Source organism: Andrographis paniculata, unplaced genomic scaffold (assembly GCF_009805555.1).
Source record: "Andrographis paniculata isolate CXL003 unplaced genomic scaffold, ASM980555v1 Contig18END, whole genome shotgun sequence".
Taxonomy (NCBI): domain Eukaryota; kingdom Viridiplantae; phylum Streptophyta; class Magnoliopsida; order Lamiales; family Acanthaceae; genus Andrographis; species Andrographis paniculata.
In genome coordinates, this window is record NW_026137468.1 from 1,588,736 (window position 1) to 1,611,379 (window position 22,644).

The window sequence follows — 22,644 nt, forward strand, 5'->3', positions numbered from 1 at the left end:
TCATGATATCTGAGTGTTAGGTATCGAGTTTGGGTCCCACCATTCCCCATCTAAAAAGTTTTGTACTTTTTTTACTATAAAAGTAAAAATGTAAGAAAAAGTTCACATTCATGTTAAAATTTGTATCCAAAAGTTTGAGCATGCTTTTGAACGAGAGAGGAAGTATATATATCGAAACCCGTTAGGGTTTAGTTTAGTTATACTTCGAAATGCATATAGAAAGTGTTTATAAGCTTAATTTTCATAACATCTTCGATGTTCTCAAGCTTATTTCGGAATCGCAGATTTTTATTACACTTTCAAAGGCACCTACCAAAGCCTTCACTTTACTCATTCTCTCCCGCGCCAATTTGCTTGCAGCCTCTTCGATCACGATATTCATAAGTACCGAGTTTTTGTCTGCTTGAGCCATGTCTGGATGATGGTGAAGATCAGCCGTGATCGTATGGCTCGTCGGCTGCGTTTTCTCGTCGCTGGAAACCGTCCTCATTAATCCCACAGGTTCGACACTTTCGATTTGATGAATATCGAGCATATTTGGTTGTCTGAAACTCAGCTTCCTCGGAGAATCGTCCTCTTCGGGGAGAACTTTTTCGCGCCTCGAAACTCCCGTCGTTCCTTCATCCTCCGAATCGATTCGGTTTTCATCTGTCTGATCGATGGCATGTCTGTCTCGATCGACGCTCTTTGAAGGTTGAGTCGGTGGCTTCCCGACGTCGCTTTTTGTCGTCGACGGGGACGAAGCCTTGTCGGGAATGCTCTTAATCGTTTTGCTTTTTACAGCTGCAGTAGTTTTAACGGACGAAGACAGGCGTGGCAGAGTCGAGCTGCTTTTCCTGCTTATTTTTACATCTGTGATTGTTTGATCACGGCTTGTTCTTACAGTGTTGTTACTCCTCGAGGACTTAGACTCGGCTGTCTGTTTTCTTACGGGCTGAGGGATTGGCTTTCCGAATGACGACGATCCTTTTGCGACTTTTTTAGTTATTTGCTTCGGCAGAACAATAACTCCTCTTTTATCTTCTCTGACTGCACTAGGAGAAGGCGACAAATGCGGCGGCTTCGGGCCGTACTTGCAGATGTCGTGACAAGAACTTATGGAAGCTCTGAGGTAGTTTGGAAGTTTAGTGATTTGGATGGTTGAGGGGTTGCCAGTTGAGTTTCTTCTTGGAGTGTTGGTTGAGACATCAATGGTGGCTGTAATAGCCATTGATGCCTGAATTGCAAGAGAGAATGGGGTTTTGTGATTGGGGTTGGGTTGGTTCAGACAAGGAAATTTTGCCCTTCTTGTTGAGGTCGTAATTGCGTCCAATTCCCTCTTGGTTGTTCTTTCCTTGTTGAGTTAAACCCACTCTTCATTCAGCCTTCAAAACACAAATAAAATTATACTCAAATTGAACACATTGCTGACAACACGCGATACATGAGTAGAATAATATATGATTTATGTTAATATAATATAAATGCAATATATGAACTAAATGATTCATGACATACTTCTAAGGCAATTGTTTAAAATTTTATATTGACTGGGTCCGCGCATATATATATATATAATAAATAGCAAGGGTATAACAGTATATGATAATATAATATATATATATATATATATGATATATTTTAATAGCACATTTGCAATATAGGAATTAGATAGAACCTTGTGCTATCTGTGTTCGATCTATTGTTCTGACTCAGTGGTGCTGATTTGATTCAATGAGCACTCTAATGGTCGTTCTTACATAATTATATTGATTGGGACAAATCATCGTCATATTATCCAATTAGCATGATAAGGTACTTATTTTTTTTGTTCATAGGAGTCATTCTTTGTTTCAAGAATTTCATCTAATCATCGTAACTAATTCCAAATTTTTGATGCGAGTAAAGATGTCATCAAGAATATGAAATTTTGGCCCGTTTCTAACATTTATCATCCCAATCCAATTGATCACATAATGATTATTACGAACCCTAATGATAGATCAAAGAAAAGAAAGAAGATACGTCTAAAATTTTCAAATAAAAAGGTGTTCAATAAAGAAGCCAATGAATGCAATAAAGGTGTTAAAACAGATCATAAAAAGAATGAAAAGGTTCATTTTTTACATACCCTTTTGTCATGCTTGCAATAATTCTTCATTGTATTCTTGTAAAAACAACTTAAGACAAATGGTTCTGCAAGAATTGTTAAGAAACATGATTAGTTTCATGGGTTCAGAAATCCACATTTTCCTTGCAGAAAATGTCGATTTTTTGCACCATATTTAGCTCTGAAGGGACCAAAACAAGAAAGTGACCATTTTGGGATTCAAAGCACAACAGAGGCTGACTACTAAGAGAAAATTATGGAAGACCATTAAAAACAGTAAAGGGAATTTTATTGATTTATTTATTTTTCCACAATGTTGTTTGTTGTTTTCTCTTGTTCTATTTTTTGTCAATGTCAACTCTTGTGGACTCAGTTGGAATTTAGGACCAAATCCATTAGTTGTTTTTTCTTGTGGCAGATATAGAGGAATCGCATCTTTATGAATAATTTGTCGTAGATAAAATAAAATAAATAAATAAAAACTTGTTGAACCTAATATTTGTACTTAAAATTCTTTAATAGATATATATAATAAGAAACTATATTTATAGTTAAATTTAATTATGAGAATAAAAAGACCGCATAGCGCAGTGGATTAGCGCGTTTGACTTCGGATCAAAAGGTCGTGGGTTCGACTCCCACTGTGGTCGATTGTTTTATTTTATTTATCTCTTCTCCGAAGTGTTTTTTCAATAATATAGAATGTCCCAACACATAAGTACATCCAAGATTCAATATCGAAAAATTTTCAAATGTTCTCCTAACTTCTTCGAAATACCTCGAGTTTTTTAGAACATATCCGACCATCCGTACAACTAATCATAACATCAAGAACACCTTATCATTAAACAAGTTTCCGGCAAAGGTCTAAAACAAAGAACAAATTTTTCATATATACAATAATGATCGAGGTTTCGAAATCCTTCAGAATCTGATCGCAACGACAAAATATGTTACCCGATCAAATATCCCCTACCGTCGAATCCTAAAAAAAAAAGAGACAACACTTCACTTACCTTCAGAGCCACGGACAAACTCAATAGACGGCGCGAAACTTAGTAGTCCTACGCCTATGGCCTCCTCGACGTTTCTTGATCCTTCCCCAGCTCTTGAGTACGCCTTGTCTGCTCCGAGTAGCCGGCTGCTTCAAATTGACGCTCGATAATTTCTTCGATGTGTCTGAAGAAACCATCTTCGAACATTTCCTCGATTTCGAACAAACTTTCTTGCCGGAATTTCTCGTCTGCCTGCCTTTAATGTTCCCTTTTCCTACAGCAATTTTCTCGGACATCATCATCGCCGTTGTCCCAGAATCGCCTGTAATATCAGTATCAAGATCGTCGCCAGCGGAAGTAACGAAGTCAGCGAACCAATAAAGGCAGTTTCCGGAGCTTCCGAGCATCCGAGATTTTGCAGCTGACGACGAAGAAATCACGATTAAAGTCTGCGCGGCGACAATATCAAGCTGTGGTTTTGCTTCTGCTTCTGCTTCTGCTTCTTGTTCTTCCGGTTTTTCAGACAAAAGCGAAGCCTTCAGTTGAATATCCTCGACCTCTTCGATAAAAGAACATTCGTCATTCTCGCCAACTGGCTTAATTGCGCTCGAATTCTTGACAACACCGGTGTTCAAGTTAACGCAACTTTCGGTTTCCACGATCATGTTATCGACTGCAGCAAAATCTCCCGTAGCTTCGGTTTCGGAAAAACAGTTGACGGGCATCAAATTCAAGTCGATACCGATCGACGGGTTTCTGACATCCGAGCTGGAATCGAAGTTTCGGGAGAGATTACAAATCGGAGATTCTCTTTTAGCTTCGTCGGGACTCTCCGGATGATGCTCGTTATTCTGAATCCCTAAGGGGCCGGTGGAATTCGAAGACAACGATTCAAGCGGAACCGGTTCGTTCAGATCGATCAAACAATTCATTCTCCGGCTGCTCGAATCGAGCTTCGACGACAAATCCCGACCTTTGATGGATCCAATTTCTGAATCACTTGTAGGCCAGACATCGATATTCTTTCCTCGAGCGTCGTCGGGACAATACACATCGGCTGGAAGTTCGAGATCCAAACTTCTTTTCCCATCTTCTTTACTTAGCGAAAGAAAATCGACAGTATAACCATTTTTGCTTTGTTCCGTAATCTTTACGGTAGCAAAACTTGAAGATGGATGACCGTTGTCCGCTGCTAGATCCGGAAGCTTCCCGCGCTGTTCTCCGAGAAGCCAGCTCGGAGTTTGCGATGTTTGAGATATATCCGATCGCGGTTGAGACAAACACCGGATCGATTCTGATGTTTGCGACAGTATATGATGCGTGACGATGTCTCTCATCCTTAATTCATCCATCAATTCCCTTTGTCGTTTGTACAATCGGTGTAGCTCTTGGACCTTAAATTAGAACAGAAAAAATGGCGCAATTAGATCCTCGATTTCGACAAAAGAGAAAACCTCAAGAAATCCAAAAATCGAAAGGTTTAGACACCTGATATCGAAATGTAGTTTCGTGACTCTGTATTATCTGCCTAATCGCCTCTTTGTCGTAGCTCGAGTACTGATAAGCGGTAGACGGCGGTAACGAGCCGTTAAAGCCTCTTGGATCTCCATAGCTGCCATTACTCCTCATTAGGTGCCAAGGAAAACCACTCGTAGCGCCGTTAACATTCCTCGGCTGGTAATAAACGGGGACGAAGCTAGTGCACTGCATATTTCTTCGGGTTCACCTGAAATAAGGATACGATAATTTCGAAATCATATCATAATGTAACGAAATTCGAATTCATATCATAATGTAGCACACTCGGCATTTCCCAAACAACAAATTTCTTGCCACGAATACTTCGATTATATTGTTCTCAGTTGCAAAATGGAAAATCGAGATAAACCAGATGCACCAAATTGCGCCCCAACAAGAAATACTTCAGATCTTGTCAATTCACACGCCACAAACAACCAAAATTGCCGTTTTGTCTTTACCGCAATTTATTGTTCATCGAACCCATATCAACAAGTGTCCAAAGCAGCTGAATTCAATCTCCTATGCTGCAACTATACCTTAGTTTGGTACGATTCATTTAATATTGTTCGATCTCGAGATCTTCTTGAGATCTTACAAACACAGTCACAGTGATTACTGTAACATAAGTGCCATAACAAGCATCATTCAAGTGTCCAAATCTCAAGTTCGAATAAAACTCATACAGTCCTCACACTTTCTAACAAACTATCAAAGAGATGAACATTAAGAAGAACATCACACTGCTCGAAACCGAAAATCGAAAACAGAAACAGTAAACACTATAATCCAATCGAATCAAATAGCATCCACACAATCCCTTTTTCCTGATAACATCAAAAGAATGATGAATTTTGGAAAACACAGCAAAACCAGTGATGAAACATTACTGATATTTCCATCAAAGATCATATCAATATCAAGTCAACATTCTGTAACCCTACCAAGAAATAGGAAACGAAGAAGAACACCGTGTCAAATGGGGAAGAACAATTCAACGCAAGATATATATATATATATATATAAATCGAACAGTAAAAACCCTCGTAATCAATCGAAGCATTGCTAATCATTAAATGCCGAGATCAGATCATTGAAAACCATCATCCAACCGTCCAAATCTCAGCCTTACAAAATACACAAAACCACAATTTCGAAACCAAAAAACTAAAAAAATCAACAGACGAAAATTTCAACGGAAGATCAAATCCAATCAACACAATTTCCGAGAAAAATAAAAAATAAAAATCAAACAATCAGAATCGAATTTCAATTACCTGTGCCAACTAACAGACCAAAAACCCAATCAAAATCCTCACCGGTTCAACTCAAACCCCAGCACCACAAATTGCGGTCGATTTCAACAAAATTGAAGACGCCCAAACTCAAATCGAACCATTAATCGAATAAAAAGGGGAGTTGGGAGTGAAGAAAACCGCATTACGGAGCGAAATGCTCAGAACTGAGAGGGAAGCTAGGAAAGCTGACATTCAGAGAAAGAAAGAAAGGGTGGATTTAGTGGTGAGGAAAAGGGAAAGGAGGCCATGAAAGGAGGCTTAAATTTGTCAACAAGCAAAGGGCTCGCAAGGAAAAGAGGAAAAAAAGCGAGAGAAGATTGGAGTTTCTGGATCTGCTGGGGCCACAAAACCCACACACACTTTACGAACAAGGTCGAAGGGAAGAGAGGAGAATAACTTACCTGAGAAGAGACATGGGATTTGTCAATCTATGGGGACCCAGAAAGGTGGAGAGATCGGTCTTTCTTGGGAGGTCCGGGAGTAAGGACCTTATATGAATGCAGCCCGCCTGTGATGGGGATCTGATTTGTTGAGTCTGCAGATTGGTCTGGTCCGGAAGTCCTGGGCCTTGTAGGAAAAGAGGAGCGGCATCGCCGCATGGGTGTAGGATATCTCGAAAAACCTAAACTTTTGTTTTTATTTATTTCTTTTATTGCAGTGATTATATAAATGTGATTGTTTTTGCTGTGTTTATATAAATATTTTTTAAACTTCTGATACTGTATTTTTTATTTTATTTTTAACAAAATATTAAATTAAATATTTAATTTCTTTTCTATTTTTAAATATTTCCAAAAACCAAATGCTTCTATATAAACGGAGCTTAATATCATTAATCTTGAATTTTTTATTACAAGAACCAGAGTGCTCCAGACAAAGGACTGATTTGGATCTACTTGATAAAATATACTTCCTCCGTACACAAACTAATATCCTAATTTTCCAACGTCGTTCAACAACTATTGTCCTATTTCTTTTTTTAAACACAAATTTTACATTTTTACCTTTCATTCATTTATTACTTTAATCTCTACTATACAATTAATAACAAATTTATCAATTCATAACAAAAGACAATTACCTAAAAAATTGTACTTGTAACAATAGAAATTGAAAGAGGGAGTAAGAAATAAAAAAGGGTAAAAAAGAATCAATGGATTAATCCAAGAAGAAGCCCATACAAACGGCCCAATGTACCAAAAAATTAAACAATTTCAACTCTGTTAAATAATGTCTAATTGGATGAGGCCCAGATCTAATAAGAATAATCTTGGGTTATTTTGCTATTTTACAGGAACTTGTGGGTGTGAAATTTGTATCAACGACTTCGTGCCACTACTTTGAAAATTTTAAATATTGTTCATTTAGAATAATTTATTTATTTATTTTCAAAAATACATCAAATTACATCACACATTTTTTCTTAAAAAAAAAAAAGAAAAAATTATTCCTAATTTAAAAAAAATACTCCATTCGTCCCATTAAAATATTGTCATTTTCTATTTCATTCCGTCCTAAAACAAAATTATCGTTTTATAATTTAGTAATTGTGTAATAAATACTCTTCAAATCTAAACTATATCAAATGTCATATTACATTTATATTATATAATACTAATATGAATATTTTTATATTTTTACTATTTCAATTGGACGAATGGGTAATATATATTTAGACTAGAATTAGGGTTTGATTTGGATATTGGATTTAACTAATATTCCCTCCGTCCCATATCTATATATTCATTTGTTTTTTGCACGGTTGTAATGTTAGATAGTGCAATTACTCAAAAAAAAAAAAAAAAATAGATACTATTATGAGACGGATCAAAATAGAAAAATGAATAGATTGTTACTGGACAGAGGGAGAGGGAGTATTTAATTTGATATTTTATTAAAAATAAAAATAAATAAAATAAAAGGAAACAATTAAACAAAACGTGTAAGCAGGAAGTATAAACTAGAGAGCTTCCATTTCAGGATCCAAACAATCACTAGAGTTTGGGTTTTAAAACTTGCAATGAAATACAACTGAAAATCAATCGTCTGCCGGTGCTGAAATTCAACTTTGGTTTTTGTTTCTATCGTTGCTGAGAAACTAATTTGGGTTTGTTTAAATAGAGGTTTTTGGAATTTTGAAAGTTTGAGAAAAAGTAAAAAGTTAATATTTGATTTGATGTTTTGTGATAAAAAATGTATTTGATGTGATGTATTTTGAAAGTGTCAAATGAGTAAATGTGTGTTGTGCAAACAGAACAAAAATATTCCTCCGACTTGAGATTTTAACAAACAATTAACAAAGAGTCAAATCGCATGAATTTTCACTACCTCTCAAGAATTTGGCATATGGCTTTCAGTTGCCTAAACATATACAGGAACAAAGATATCGCCCCAAAAGAATTTATAACGCCTAGAGCGAGTGCAATATGGTAAGTAAGTTCCATATATCGTAAATGATTATTTGTAAGAGTAAAAGAATGGGGTTTTTACTATAGACTAACTCTGTGCAATAGGAGGTTGTAATTTTCCTAAAGAAAACTTACTGATGCTTGGGAAGAGAAACCATTTACATGGAAGTTGCATGGAAGTAATTGTCTTTCGGTATTCTGTACAAGGATCGAAGAATTCTCACTTGGGAAAAAATGTTGGAAAGATTTTGCCCATGAAACTGCAAAAAGATAACAAACTAAGCATCCAAAAAGAATGTTAGAAATGCAATCACATAAGAGAAACATAATATGATTTTCCATGAAGTCGGAATTGCATGTTAAGATTTCTTATGCATATCCAAGTATTGAGGTGCGGAAAGACACCTTTTGTAGCAAATAAATGCATTCTATCGTATAGAAATTGTTAGATGATGTAAATAGCCGTCTCACCTAAAAACTTAAGCTATTAGATATACGCGTAATTTATTTACTTATCTACAAATGAGAGTCCACAAACGGAAACATTTTAATAGCATTGCATAAGATAGAGCATCGGAAAAAGTTGCAATACTAAACATGAAGCCAAATTTCTAAATGATGGTCCTAAAATCACTTTCAAGTACTCCACTTTTAAATGATGTTTCGCCATTTCGCGAAAGTAAAACTGTAAATTAAGTCGAGTACTCAGGTTTGAACTCGAATCGTTTGAAAAAATCTGTGTACCTCAACTTGGGGGAGCATTTCTGTTTCTCGATAGAAACATGCTCTTTACAAATTTCGACATTAGTAGATGATGGATTCTCAGTTGTGGTACTTTCATAATTGTGTAAAAATCATGCACATTTCCATAAACACAACGACACAGCTATCAAAAAAGTGGAGAAGAGCAGCAAACAGTGACTACATTCCAGGTGATTCCTCAACAGAAAGAAAAATGGAAGCAAGATGATGCAAGTCTAAAGATATCATTTATGAGACAGATCTTACTTGGTGGTGTTCTATCTTGTGCGTTATCGACTTCATTAGGAGCCTTCAACTAATCAGGGCGTAGGTTCTGAATTCTGCACTAGCGATTTCAACTTCGAATTTGCAGGGATAAGTATGTTCTGTACAACTGATTGCAACTTCAGAGACTCTTGTCCCGCTAGACTTCCTCGATATGGTTCTGGTACAGTCCAAAGCACAATAGTTACTGCATTCTTCGATTCAATAAGTACAATAAGATCTGAATGTCCATTAAAAACCTGGGGAAACCAGAACCTGTGTGCAAGAAGTACACGTCGTTCAATGCTTCAAGATTTTCACTGCAGCCACCAATATAAACTAGAACTCCCCTTTGAGGGTCCAAACAATCACCGGCCATGAAAAATCTGCCAGAAGGGCATTCGCCTATAGTTGTAATTTTAGTCCATGTTCCATTTCCTGCAGAAATCATGACAGGGTTGTAAAATCCCAGCTGTTTCACATTCTAAGTTTGTGCATACTCACGGTCATTACCAACACTGACAACTCGTGGACATAAATAAGCAAAAATAATGACTTATCTCCGTTTTTTTTTTTAACTTACTCATGAAAATTATTGCATCCATTTCCTTATTATGAACTACTCTAGCATGTTTAGGATAGTGTGAAATGTGTTTATAGTGGCGCAGCAACTGTATTGAAAATGAAAATATGTAATACTCCAAAAAATTGGTGTGAAAATTGATTTAACTAAACTGATAAATTACTGGATATTACATACCAATTTCAAGCTTATAAACATCATTGTACAGCTTCGACTCTTCTGAGACACCCCCAAAGACGAGCAAGTTATCTCCTAAACCAATTGCTGTGTGGCCACCTCGAGGTGGCAATATCTCACCAGTACAATGCATTTTGTACCAGACTTTATTATCTGTTTCATCAAATTAAAAAAGAATATATATATATATATATAGATTATCGCATATCAACATGTACAATACACACACATATATAGATAGGCGGTCAATAAAGAGGGAAGTTTCCATCAAGAAAATAATATTTACCAAAAAGGTATTATCATACCAACATGAATCCGATGGACATCTGGCGAACTGGAACTACTCGAGTCTTCTCCACCTACGACAATAATGTTGTGCCTCCAAGATATGCAGCTCTGACCCTCCCTCTTGCTTGGAGGAGTCCCATCTGTTACGACATTTTTCCACTGGAAGGTCTCTGAAAATGATGGAAGAATGAATTGAGTTTTCCATCATCAGCTAAACCTTTTACCATGCAATGTGGTATACATAATTGTTGCTATATTGGATTAAGTTCTTAAAACTTCTACAATTCTTAAATCCATCAGCAAAAATTATGTCTGGCTTAGAAGTGTTATTTATTAAATGCATACAGCAGTGGCCTTACGACCGGACACAGTTAATGTTAATTGAGTTGCTTAGCATTTATCATGTGAATAAAAGACTCAAACTTGATAATTAAATCAAGTTAAGGGATTCTTATATAGGGAAATTTCATTATTTTGCATGTTTAGATCTGTTTCTGTTGTAACTCAATCATCATATAACATCTTTACGGTGAAATGCTCCTTTTAGGCAACGAAAAATCTTTCAGAGATGGACACATTGCGACTCAGGAGGTAAATGAGGTAAGGTACAAGGAGCATACCGGTATCCAATGTGTGAAGATCATTGTAGTAGACGTCACCATTCTCAAATCTTCCACATCCACCATATATGAAGATCCTTTTATCAATAAGCACTGCACTGTGACCTTCTCTAGGTTCTGGTACATCACCGCTAACACTCGGTAAGATCCACGACCTGCTGGCTAAGACAGAGAAATATATGACAACATATAATTAATTCATGTAACGATCAACCAAGAGTCTGATGAAACTTTAAGCTTTTTCATGCTGCAGGTAACAAGCTGTATTCTGTATGTATATATATATATATGGGGTAATATTTTCATAGATAGATTCCAAGTATTATTGTTTTTGACTGATAATATTGTAGATACAAAGACAATAAAGAACAAACATGTGTAGGTGGAGACAGAAATCACAGGATTCCAAGATTTCATATGAATGCAGCTTTTTCCTTAAAACAAAGGTGTTGATTAGAGAAAAATGAACTCACCAGTATCCAGAATATGTAAATCATTGAGTGGCTTTGTCCCATCTGTACCTCCAAAAACAAATAGACGATCTCCAACGGTTGTACAGCTGTGGCTATGCCTTGGGGCAGGTGGGTTGCCCCTCATCATGGCTACACGCCAACATAGATATTCTGAATGCATGAAGCAACACCACAATCAGAGTCTTGATAAAAAGAAAAATAGACGACAGGCGGTTCTCAATGAAGCCGACTCTATTCTTTTAGCAACTTTTTTCTGCTTCATTGCTCTGCAATCCCAAGCTCCCCCCAAAATGCACTGTTCCCTCTTACAAAAACATCAAATCAAACTAATATATGATCACAAAATAGAAACACAAACAAAACAGAAATCTCAAGGGTATGTTCTTTTGTAATTTAGTTTAGCTTTTTTGGTTTGAACTGTATACAAAACAGAAATCTCAATGGTGTGTTCTTTTGTAATTTAGTTTTGTTTTTTAGGTTGGTTTGATCGCTAAGTTGGACTTAATGTTTTGTGATATAAAACAAGTAATTTTTTATTTTTTATTTTTTGCATAGCAAAAACCAGGCATCAAAATATCAGAAAAAGACTGAGCAATATACATCGACTCATACATTATCGAAAATACAAACTATCAAAGAGCTAACTCATACCCAAAAAAAATCAAGAAACAACACATAAGCCCCAAAAGAACCTCCAAAATGCATACCAAGAAACCGAAACCCTAAATGAAGCCAAGAAAAAGAAACACAACGGCGTAGAGACCATAGCAGTCAAACCTGTAAAAAAAATGTCTACTCTATCGGTCCGGCTGAAGCTCTGCCCATACCCACCCAAAACATAGACACGCCTCCCGCCGGAGACGGCGTTGCAAGTATGGCCCCACCTTGCTCCGGGCAGATTAACTTCACCCATCTGCAGCACCTTCTCCCATATCATTGTAGTCGTGCTCTCATTCTGATCACTACTCATAATTTTGCCGCGCGCAGAACTAAAAATGAAACGAACTGAAATGAGTAGGAAGAGAAAATGGTGAATATGATTGATTTGTTGAAATGATTGAGGAGGGTTTTAGGGCTTACCGAATGATCCACCCAGCCATTTGAAGGTCTCCATAACTGCCCGGCGAAGCATGAGAAGGAGTTGAACTGGCGGTTCTGTCAAAGCTACAAGATTTTAGGCTCATTAGATTCCTTCATAACTAACTGGCAGTTGTGTAGATAGATTCTAATTTCTGCTAGCAATTATACGTATAGATGCTTAATATTGTAGATACCATACAAGAACAATTCAATACAAACTCTCACTTAAATCACAATCTGGTGTCAAAGCTACAAGCTTTATATATATATAAAAAAAAAAAAGCTTCTTTTTTAAAGCTATGGATTCTTTAAACAACGCCAAAAGTCTAAAATTTCATGTCAAGAACCTCAGCAAGAGGCTGAAGAGAACTCCTGGCGGTGGCGGCGGAGCTGTGGCTGCCCCGAATCGAATCGTCACCGGTAGGATGTACTTTTGATTTTTTCATTTGATCCTCCATCTCAGCCTTGGCCTTCTCTGCCGCCTCCGCTCTGCTTATTGCCTGTGCCGCTCTCGTCCTGAGCTGCCCGATTTTCGCCGCCGCTAGCTCCAGATCTTTCTTCATATTCTCCAATTCTTCCGCACCTCCATCCACCGTCTCCTCCCCGAATTCGTTCCTTGAATATGTCCCTTCATTTTCTGAGTTTGTCTCGCCAGTATTTTTAGTTTTCTTACAGTTAGAATGGACTTCACCGGTAACTCGGGCCTCGGCTGCAGCCAGTTTCGACTTCCCTTTGTGCAGTTCAAACTTCAGCACCGCTATCTCGACCTGTTCCGTCTCCAGCTCAGATTTCATGTTTTTTAAATGTTCTTTGAGGCGGTTGATCTCTGTGTGTGCATTGCCGAGCTCAGCTCTTAATTGTTTCAGCTCTCCCTCCAGCAGCCTAATTCGATTCGCTTGATCCGAGTTTTTCTTTTGCTGCGTTTCCAGGTTTTCTTCCAGCTTCCTAAGCTTGGCCGCTGTGTCAGAAACAGCTTTCTGAGCCGAGGCATGTAGGTCGTTTGTACGATTCAGCTCCACCTGCAACGAACAAACAATGGCCGTCTTCTCCAGTAACTGATCCTCCAAACTGCGAATGCTTTCGGACTTTTTCTCTACCTCTGCAATGGCTTTCGCTGCTAACTCCGACTCGGCTACTTTCTCAGCCACAGCATTGGCCTTTTCCCTCTCCATTTCAAGAATTCTCTTCTTCATATCAATGATGATCGCTGTCATTTCGGAGACTCGTCTTGTTAGCACCTCCGACTTCTGCTTCTCCTCACTCAAAACACTCTCTGTCGCCTCAGCCTGTAACACAGCCTTAGCCCTTGCCTCCTGCATTATGGCAACCTCTGCTTCCATGTTAAGTATATGACCTTGTGCCGACACCAATTCAGATACAACATGTGAGAGCTGCTCTTGCACCTTCTCAGATTCCTTTGCCTGATGGGCTGCCTGCTTCAGAGCAAACTCGAGTTCATTCATGTGAGCATTGGATACTCGGCATTCATTCGCATAGAATAGTTTCTTCGAATCACATTTTCTTAGCAGGTTCGAAAGCTCATCAGCTGTCTTCCGATGATGCTCTAGCTCGCTAAAGGCATGTTTGTATGCAGCGTCTTTCGCCTCTAGCTCAAGCTTTGCATTTTCCAAGTCTTGTTTCAACTTTTCGAGCTCCTTCTCTTTTTCCAGCTCCTGCTGTTTAAACAAACAATACCTTCACTATTCATCATTCCTTGAGAAATGATATATTCGAAGAAAATCAAGACATACTCGGTTGTTGTCGAAGAAAACTTCCTCGTCGCCTATGTAGGAAATTGCAGCCTGGACTGCTTGGATGGATTTAGTTTCATTATCCATTGAGTTTCACCTGCAAGCAATTCTGTTTTTAGGGAAAGAACTGACCCTGCAACACTAATCTCTGTTCATATTATTGTAAGGAATTTTGTCCAGAGAATATTGGACGAATTGAGGCGGTGCCTATATGCATGTAATAAACAATAAAGAAAGTTCTTAGTAGTAATCGACCAAGAGCATCAGATTTTTGTGTTATATATATAATATATATATATATATATATATAAGGCACAGCTGAACTAGGAAATAAAAATACACAGCTGGATAGGACCCTGAAACATAGGTATAATCAATCTAATAGGATCCTAATAATCCTTTGCAACCATTGACATGGAAAAGGGGTTATATAACTAGCAGCAAAGAGATAAAAGGGGGATGATATATATATATATATATATTAACTTATACCTTTTATGAGGCATTTACAAGTTTTGGTCGGCTGGTGTTAGGATCTACTTCTACTCGGAGGCCCAGTCCAGCTATTTCAGGCACATCCACTGATCCCTGTACCTCCAAATCAGCTACTAATTGTTTGTTTTCCGCATTTCCTTCCAAAATATTTCTCATAGACCAGATACCCCATTCCCTCAAGTAAGGATTGTCATCGTCAACAACACATTGCTGAAGCATTAGAAGAATCCCATCTTGTTCCCGGACTTCATCCTGAACATGCTTCCTGTGATAGCTGCAGTTTCCGATAATGGCGACCAAATCTCTTCGAAAACCTCTGTATGGGTTATACATGGGCGGGACAGAAGTTTTCCGATCATTGGCACCATCATATTTCACTGCTTTCCTGAGCAATGCTGGAAGCTCTAGATCACGTAGCAGGGTTATAAGAAATTTGATAAGGCCGACTGACAGTAGCATCTCTACAGCATCCTCTTTTCCATCTGGGCTTGAGATTTTCAAACAATCACAAGCACTAATGTCTCTTAAAACTGACAAGGCATAGCCCGTTACATCGGTATCTATTGAGCCAGTTGGAAGCGGAGCCTTTCCCCTCAATGTAAAATCAACATGTTCAGTAGCATTTTTAAAGAGCTCAAAGATGCACAGAGAAAATTCAGGGGAAACAACAATTTCTCCCATTTGCTCATTTAATATTTCTGAAAGAACTCTCAACAAAAATGCTTGCTCAGCTGCATAATGATCAGTTTGAGCTAAATTGTCACTAGCAATCTCAGGTTCAACGACTGGAGATAATTTGGAGAAAAGTGACAAGATTTTAGATTCTTCTATACAAATTCTAGAGAGGAGCATCTTCAACCAATCCTCCCTATAACCAGCTGCAAAAAATAGAAATTAAGGTCCATAGATTGCATAGAGGAATTTATAGTTATTAGTATCTACCAGCAAAAATCAAATCAAAGCACATGTTAACTAAAGTTTACAAGGTCTCTACCTACTGTAACTGTCCCTGTAATTCCTGCTATGATATCCAGCCCCGAATCTGTAAGCAGTTCAGCAAATCTTTCATCGCTACCTTCACAACAGGTGTAGATAACCATGCACAGAGGATCACAAATATTCCTATCTTGAACTCTAGCAATCTCCCGAAATCCAAAAGGAAAGAATTCGCGCCATACAGCAACTTGACACTGTTCGCCCGTTAATGAAACATTCCCCAAAGCTTGCAACAACATACGAAGCAAATCATTATTGCAACCAGAAGTCAGCCCCATGGAGCTAATAATGGCTGATAAAATCCCAGCACCATTTTGTTCAATAAACAAGTTCTGATTTCTTATCTCCCCAGCACAGAGGTTTCTGAGTAGCTTAACAGATAAAAAAAGATCTTGAACAGAAAATCGAAATGGAGTTTTGCAAACTTCAAGAAGTGGTACAAGAACACCTTTGGATGCTAGATTTAACCGGCCGTCAGAAGTTTTTGCAATTTCGATAAGACATTGAAGAGTTTCGTTTATAGTAGATAAACCAGAAGCAATAAACAGTGGCTCAAGCACATCATTTTCTGCAGATAAGTTTGGTGATTCTGAATAATCCATAATTGGTAGGGCAACGAAAGGAAACTACTGGAACTAATTTGATGCCTATAGTTCAGCTATCAAGAAACGTATCCTGCAAATACGAACATATGAACATCATTAATCAAATAGTGGCCGACATAAGAAATCTGTTACAACCAATACGTAGGTAATAGGGTCAATTTTTGATAGCTTGAAAGCATCCGATTTCTAGCATCACAAACATACAAATTTGAATTCCGCTTTCTAATATAAACTCTTGACATACCTCAATAGACGCGTTCCGAAGCCCCAGATTCCGACGGCCACGAACGATTAGTCTGCTGGAAGGGAGTCGGTGATGGTGCGGGAAGGAGGAGCAAGAAGAAAGGAGAAGGATGCGTGCAGGCCCGGCCCTTGCCAGGCCCATTTTCTCTAGGGGGCCGGCCCATAAGAGCCCTTAATTATATATATATTATCTTATATACTTAATATATAAATATATACTACTATCTCACTTCCGGAACTATAGTTGGGCAGAAGATTTAAAAAATATTGATGTTATATTAATAGTGAGTATATGTAAAAATTTTGTCCCCGGACAAAAATAGTAACAACATTATTGTATTGGGGCGGAGTGAGTATTATTATTGTTAAATATTTTAAAGAATAAATAAAATTAAATTTTAAATAAAAAAATTATTTCATATTATTTTTTAAATAAATTATGTTTATATTAATTATTAAATTATTTATTTATATGTTTTAGCGTGTTTATTTAATTGTATAATTTTATATATTTTTGTTGTGAATTATGTAAAATTACGAAGATATGATAGAGAATAATATTTTGTGTGTTTTTTATATTTTTATTTTTATGGTTATATATTTAAATTGTATATTCTATTATATTTTTTTGGTGATATTTTTAAAAAATTGTGTATTATATAATGAGTTTATTTTTTATCAAAAAATTTTCAGTACATTTTTTCACAAAAACTAATATATTACATTTTTTTTGTAAAATTTGGAATTTAAATAGAGGTTTGATATAATATAATGTATTATAATCTTTTAAATGTAAAATTAGACTTTAATATAATAAAATAAATGAAAATTGAGTGTTTGATTTGATATTTTTGAAGAAAAAATAAAATTGAAATAGTAAAATAGAAGTGAAATCTTACAAGTAAACAAAGCCAATTATTTTTTTATTAATTATATCAAAAAAATTTATTCAAACCAAAATACAAAACAAAACACCCCTAAATAATACTTTTGTTTGAAAATTTCTTTTAAAGATTTTAACTATTTATAAAAAAATTTCTTTAAAAAATATTAAATCATATATATTTTTTGAATTTTTATATTATACTAAAAATATCACAGTAATTTTATTTATATTTTGATCTTTCAATATATAAAAATTAATTTTATTTTAACATTTACATTAAAATATGTAAAATTATTTTTATTATTATACTAATATAAAAATATATATTTAGGGATCTACTATTTCAATTTTGCCCCAAGCCTACAAAAAATCAGGAACGGGCCGGCCTGCTGGTATAGTTAGGGATGGATAAATTTACCGAACATACCGAAATACTGAGTTATCATACCGTATCGTGTCGAAAATAATGAAAATTTCGGTATACCGAAAACTTCGGTACGATATCGTATGAATTTTCTAAAAGTTTGGTATTTCGGTATGATATGTAAACTATTGAAAATTTATTAATTTTTTCATAATATTTTTATGGTGGAAAATAGTGATATTTATTAATTTTTTTAATTATTTTGAAATTTAAAATTATATTTTCGATATAATCGGTATATACCAATATCGTATCAAAATTGAACTTTTCGGTATAAATGGTATATACCGGTACCTACCGAAAATTTCGGTATACCGAAATTCGGTATGTTGAAACTTTCAGTACGGTACCTGTATGTATTTTAGTCGTACCGAAAATTTCGGTACGATATCGATATCGACAGGTATTTTCGGTACGGTATGTCATCCCTAGGTATAGTAGGGTAAAAAATATAAAATAAAATTTGAATTTGAAGAATTATTCAATGGAATATAAATAGAAGTTAATTTGATATTTTGAGTATAAAATAAATTTATAATATAATATTATAAAAAATAATTATTTAATATGATATTTTTAGAGAAAAAAAAGTTTGTAGTAAAATTTACAAAAAAACACACTCATACTCTCCTATACATTTGTGTTTGTTTTGAAGATTTATATTATATTAATAAGTATTACATATTTATTTATTTGAATTTTGGTATTTTTTATATATTAAAAATAATAAAATTTTAAACTGAATGATAATTTAAAGTGATGTAAACATATATTAATATTATAATATTTTAAATAAAAATAAATATATAATATAAGCTCAAAATTTTCAATCACTAATATAACGACGATATTAAAATTTAAAATTCGACAAAATGTTGACAATATCATGAACTAAGTGCTCGCACAATATATGCGAAAATAAAAATATGTGGGTATTTGTTTGCATCCTTTTAATATGTATAGGACCGGCATTTATTTATTTTTTTTAAAAAAAGATAATATAGTTTTTTTTTTAAAAATAAAAGTATAAAAAATAGTTTCGTTTAGTAAAAAAAAATTAAAAAATTAAGTATAAATTTGAAAGAGAACAAAATATATACTAATCGTGAATAAAAAATTGAAATTAATTTTTTAATATAAATAATATTTTGATATAATTTTTCTGTCCCACTTAATATGATTATTTATATTATAAGTTAATTATTTTTATAAATATATTTTTAATTATCTACTAATTATATTTATTCTAATACTTAGGGTAACCAAGACATTCAACGTGAGATGGGAGAGTAATATTTTATAAAAAGTAAAAAATATATTTTTATTTAAAATTGTATAAAATAAATAATATTAATTTTAATATAAGATTGAAAAATAATAAACGATAAATAAATCATATAAAAACTTCATTATGTTGAAGACTTTCAAAAGTAATCGAAAGGATAAGTATATAATAATAAAATATATTAACAGGAGTATTAGATTAACATTAACAAAAACTAAAAACACTTGTTCAATCCAATGTACCCTAAAAAATAATTAACGGCGACGGGCGGTGCGCGGCGGCGCTCTGCTCTGAAACAGCACCACCGCCGCCTCCGCCAAACACTACTCTACCACTACGCTATCAAAACGCATACCAGCAACCGTATGCACTCAATTCCGCAATCAGATGAATTAGCCTAATCCAGATCGTTCGTGAACTGACTCATAAACATCAAGGCAAGCAGAAAAAGGCAAATCAAAGTGGCGAGGCTGCAATCAGCCATCAGAGAGGCAATTACCTTACTCTCCGTTATCAAAATCATCCAGACGTGGTGGATAACAGATTTGTACACGACAGTTGCGACGACGAGCGAAGTTGCGAGGATGCAGATCCATTTGGCGGAGGGCGCTGGGAAGCAGAAGCACGCGTACGCCGCCGCCATGGTGATTAAGATCGCTTCCGCCGCCACGAGGTGGAAGAGGAGGTTCATTACCGAGGACCAGTGGTTGAAACTGTATATGTACAGCGCTGCGCAGAGTTGATTGAAGAGGCCGCCGAGGACTATAAGACCAATGGATTTGCCGTCCGACATCTTCGAGGAAATCGATCGGAATTTGCTCGCCGGAGAGGAGATGGAATTCGAAACGGAAGATCTGTGTCGATTGAGGCGGAATCGGTGATTGAATGAATGAATGGCGAGGAACAGGATTGCTCGTACGTATTTATAGGCGAATTCGTATTGTTCATCTGCATAATGAATCCCGGATTATTCGCTATCTTTGAAAATAAAAATTTAAATTTATATATCTACATATTTAGGAGTCTTATAAAAATATACTCTTATCTTTCAACTCAATACCTCAATTATGTTTTTAATATTTTAAAAAATAATAATAGTATTTTATTAATTAATAAAAAAATAACTAAAATTTTGACCAGCATAAATAATACTTTTTAAGATCACATTTATTTTAGTACTTAATATTAAAAATATCCGTATAATAATTAATATTTAAAAAATAAATAAATAAAATTTTTAGGAGAAAAAATTAATTTTGGTTTCAATATAACCAAAATTTATAAATTTTGGTCACAATATAAAAAACTCATCAATTTTGGTCCAAATATAAAAAACTCATCAATTTTAGTCGTAATATAAACAATTTCAATCAATTTTGGTCCCATTATAAACAATTTTAATCAATTTTGGTCCCACCGTTAAAAAACTAACGAAAATTGCTGCCGTGGACATGACGGATGTGACGTGGCAGTTGACATGGAAAGTACACGGCCATGTACAATTATACACGTCCATGTTGTTACATGGCTATGTATATTTCAGTGTATAATTATACATGGTCATGTTGTTACACAACCATGTATAATTCTACACGGCCATGTTGTTACAGGGTTATGTATATTTCAGTATATAATTATACATGGTCATGTTGTTACACGGTCATGTACAATTATACACAGTCATGTTGTTACATGACCACGTATATTTCAGTGTATAATTATACATAACCATGTTGTTACACGGCCATGTATAATTCTACACGGCCATATACCTTTCTGTTTTGGTCTAAAATTTTAATTTTTTGTTATATTTTTTAATTTTTTTTTTTGAATTTAGAATAGTTGATATAGTTAAAATGGAAAAAAAAATCAATAACAATAATAATAATATAATTAAAATATATTAATTTTAGTTTAAATATAAGTATTTATCGAGTATGTTTTTTGGAAGATTTTGTCTACAATTCTACTATTTAGAAAAAAAAAAAATTCTTACAAACATTCAATTAATGTATTGAAATAATAAATTAATTTTTAATACTACTATAATATACAAAATAAAAAAATAATTGTATAATTGGATGTTTGTAAGAGAAATTTTTTTGGTAAATAGTAGAATTTTAAACAAAATTTTTCAAAAGAACATACTCGATAAATATTTATATTTGAGCTAAAATTGATATATTTTAATTATATTATTATTATTGATTTTTTATTTCCATTTTAACTATATCAACAATTCTAAATTCAAAAAAAAAAAATTTAAAAAATATAACAAAAAATTAAAATTTTAGACTGAAACATAAAGGTACTCGGCCGTGTAAAATTATACATGGCCGTGTAACAACATGGTCATGTATAATTATACACTGAAATATACATGGTCATGTAACAACATGGCTGTGTATAATTGTACACGTCCGTGTAACAACGTGACCATGTATAATTATATACTGAAATATACAAAACCCTGTAACAACATAGCCGTGTAGAATTATATATGACCGTGTAACAACATGACCATGTATAATTATACACTGAAATATACATGACCATGTAACAACATGGCCATGTATAATTGTACATGGCTGTGTACTTTCCATGTCAACTGCCACGTCACATCCGTCATGTCCACGTTAGCAATTTTCGTTAGTTTTTTAATGGTGGGACCAAAATTGTTTAAAAATGTTTATAATGAGACTAAAATTGATTGAAATTGTTTATATTGAGACTACAATTGATAAGTTTTTTATATTGAAACCAAAATTGATAAATTTTGGTTATATTTGGACCAAAATTGATAAATTTTTTATATTGAGGTCAAAATTGATAAATTTTGATTATATTGGAACCAAAATTAATTTTTTCCCAATTTTTTGAGGCGGAAGGAGGTAATATATAATAAAAATATATATTAAGTTGAGACAATATATATATGAACTTGTTTATTTGAAATATTTGACTATTTATTTTTATTTTTATTTTAAATTAAAATTAATACTATTTATAATACTGAAAAAATTAGATATATTAAAAAATATGATTCTAATCCAACAAAAAAGTAATACTTGAATCTGAAAAAATAAATTTAAAAAATTTTGAATTGTCCTAATATGTCAAGATTGTTAAACCTTACCGACAAATTTATTATTATTTAATTTTATAATAACAATAAAAAATATTACTATTTATTTTACAAAATATTATGTTAAAATAGTGTTTAAATCAATCAAATAAAAATTTTATATTCAAATAAAAAACCGAAGAATAGTTTATTTATCAACATATTCTAATGAACAAAATAATAAATAAATAATAACTAAAAGACAAAATAATAAATAAATAATAACTAAAAGACAAAATAATAAATACACACTATGGTCCCACAGCTTTCTAATAATAGCAAAGGATGCAACCTCGTAGTT

General features: G+C 34.4%; 4 protein-coding genes and 1 non-coding gene across 9 annotated transcripts; 1 reads left to right on the forward strand and 4 right to left on the reverse strand.

The window, feature by feature from the left end:
- Nucleotides 1-39: 39 nt before the first annotated feature.
- On the reverse strand, nucleotides 40-2,190 carry LOC127241334 (uncharacterized). The gene is made up of 2 exons (XM_051260335.1): nucleotides 2,111-2,190; nucleotides 40-1,364 (listed from the first exon to the last, which is right to left on the reverse strand). Exon 2 carries the CDS (start codon nucleotides 1,208-1,210, stop codon nucleotides 242-244), a length of 969 nt encoding a protein of 322 aa, XP_051116292.1. The 5' UTR covers nucleotides 1,211-1,364; nucleotides 2,111-2,190; the 3' UTR covers nucleotides 40-241.
- A 475-nt stretch (nucleotides 2,191-2,665) lies between these two features.
- TRNAR-UCG (transfer RNA arginine (anticodon UCG)) lies at nucleotides 2,666-2,739 on the forward strand. Its single transcript has one exon. It is a non-coding gene; the product is annotated as a tRNA-Arg (tRNA).
- A 172-nt stretch (nucleotides 2,740-2,911) lies between these two features.
- Nucleotides 2,912-6,401, reverse strand: LOC127241307 (uncharacterized). 3 transcript variants are annotated; one of them, XM_051260301.1, is made up of 3 exons: nucleotides 6,302-6,401; nucleotides 4,573-4,810; nucleotides 2,912-4,478 (listed from the first exon to the last, which is right to left on the reverse strand). In XM_051260301.1, the coding sequence occupies exons 2-3, from the start codon at nucleotides 4,792-4,794 to the stop codon at nucleotides 3,126-3,128; spliced, it is 1,575 nt and encodes a 524-aa protein (XP_051116258.1). In that variant the 5' UTR covers nucleotides 4,795-4,810; nucleotides 6,302-6,401; the 3' UTR covers nucleotides 2,912-3,125. The 3 variants fall into 3 exon arrangements, with proteins under 3 accessions (XP_051116258.1, XP_051116249.1, XP_051116242.1); XM_051260292.1 differs by lacking the exon at nucleotides 6,302-6,401 and adding an exon at nucleotides 5,922-6,273; XM_051260285.1 differs by lacking the exon at nucleotides 6,302-6,401 and adding an exon at nucleotides 5,880-6,273.
- A 1,741-nt stretch (nucleotides 6,402-8,142) lies between these two features.
- LOC127240186 (uncharacterized) lies at nucleotides 8,143-12,993 on the reverse strand. Its single transcript, XM_051258715.1, has 10 exons — nucleotides 12,882-12,993; nucleotides 12,535-12,609; nucleotides 12,232-12,443; nucleotides 11,455-11,604; nucleotides 10,982-11,143; nucleotides 10,379-10,531; nucleotides 10,074-10,226; nucleotides 9,590-9,751; nucleotides 9,317-9,494; nucleotides 8,143-8,568 (listed from the first exon to the last, which is right to left on the reverse strand). Exons 2-9 carry the CDS (start codon nucleotides 12,552-12,554, stop codon nucleotides 9,370-9,372), a joined length of 1,137 nt encoding a protein of 378 aa, XP_051114672.1. The 5' UTR covers nucleotides 12,555-12,609; nucleotides 12,882-12,993; the 3' UTR covers nucleotides 8,143-8,568; nucleotides 9,317-9,369.
- LOC127240174 (uncharacterized) lies at nucleotides 12,778-16,762 on the reverse strand. 3 transcript variants are annotated; one of them, XR_007836311.1, is made up of 5 exons: nucleotides 16,626-16,762; nucleotides 15,775-16,451; nucleotides 14,778-15,658; nucleotides 14,286-14,382; nucleotides 14,167-14,207 (listed from the first exon to the last, which is right to left on the reverse strand). XR_007836311.1 is itself a non-coding variant. In XM_051258701.1 (3 exons), the coding sequence occupies exons 2-3, from the start codon at nucleotides 14,370-14,372 to the stop codon at nucleotides 12,861-12,863; spliced, it is 1,437 nt and encodes a 478-aa protein (XP_051114658.1). In that variant the 5' UTR covers nucleotides 14,373-14,382; nucleotides 14,778-14,925; the 3' UTR covers nucleotides 12,778-12,860. The 3 variants fall into 3 exon arrangements, 1 of the variants encoding a protein (XP_051114658.1); XR_007836312.1 differs by having other exon boundaries at nucleotides 14,170-14,210; XM_051258701.1 differs by lacking the exons at nucleotides 15,775-16,451; nucleotides 16,626-16,762 and having other exon boundaries at nucleotides 12,778-14,210; nucleotides 14,778-14,925.
- Nucleotides 16,763-22,644: the final 5,882 nt, after the last annotated feature.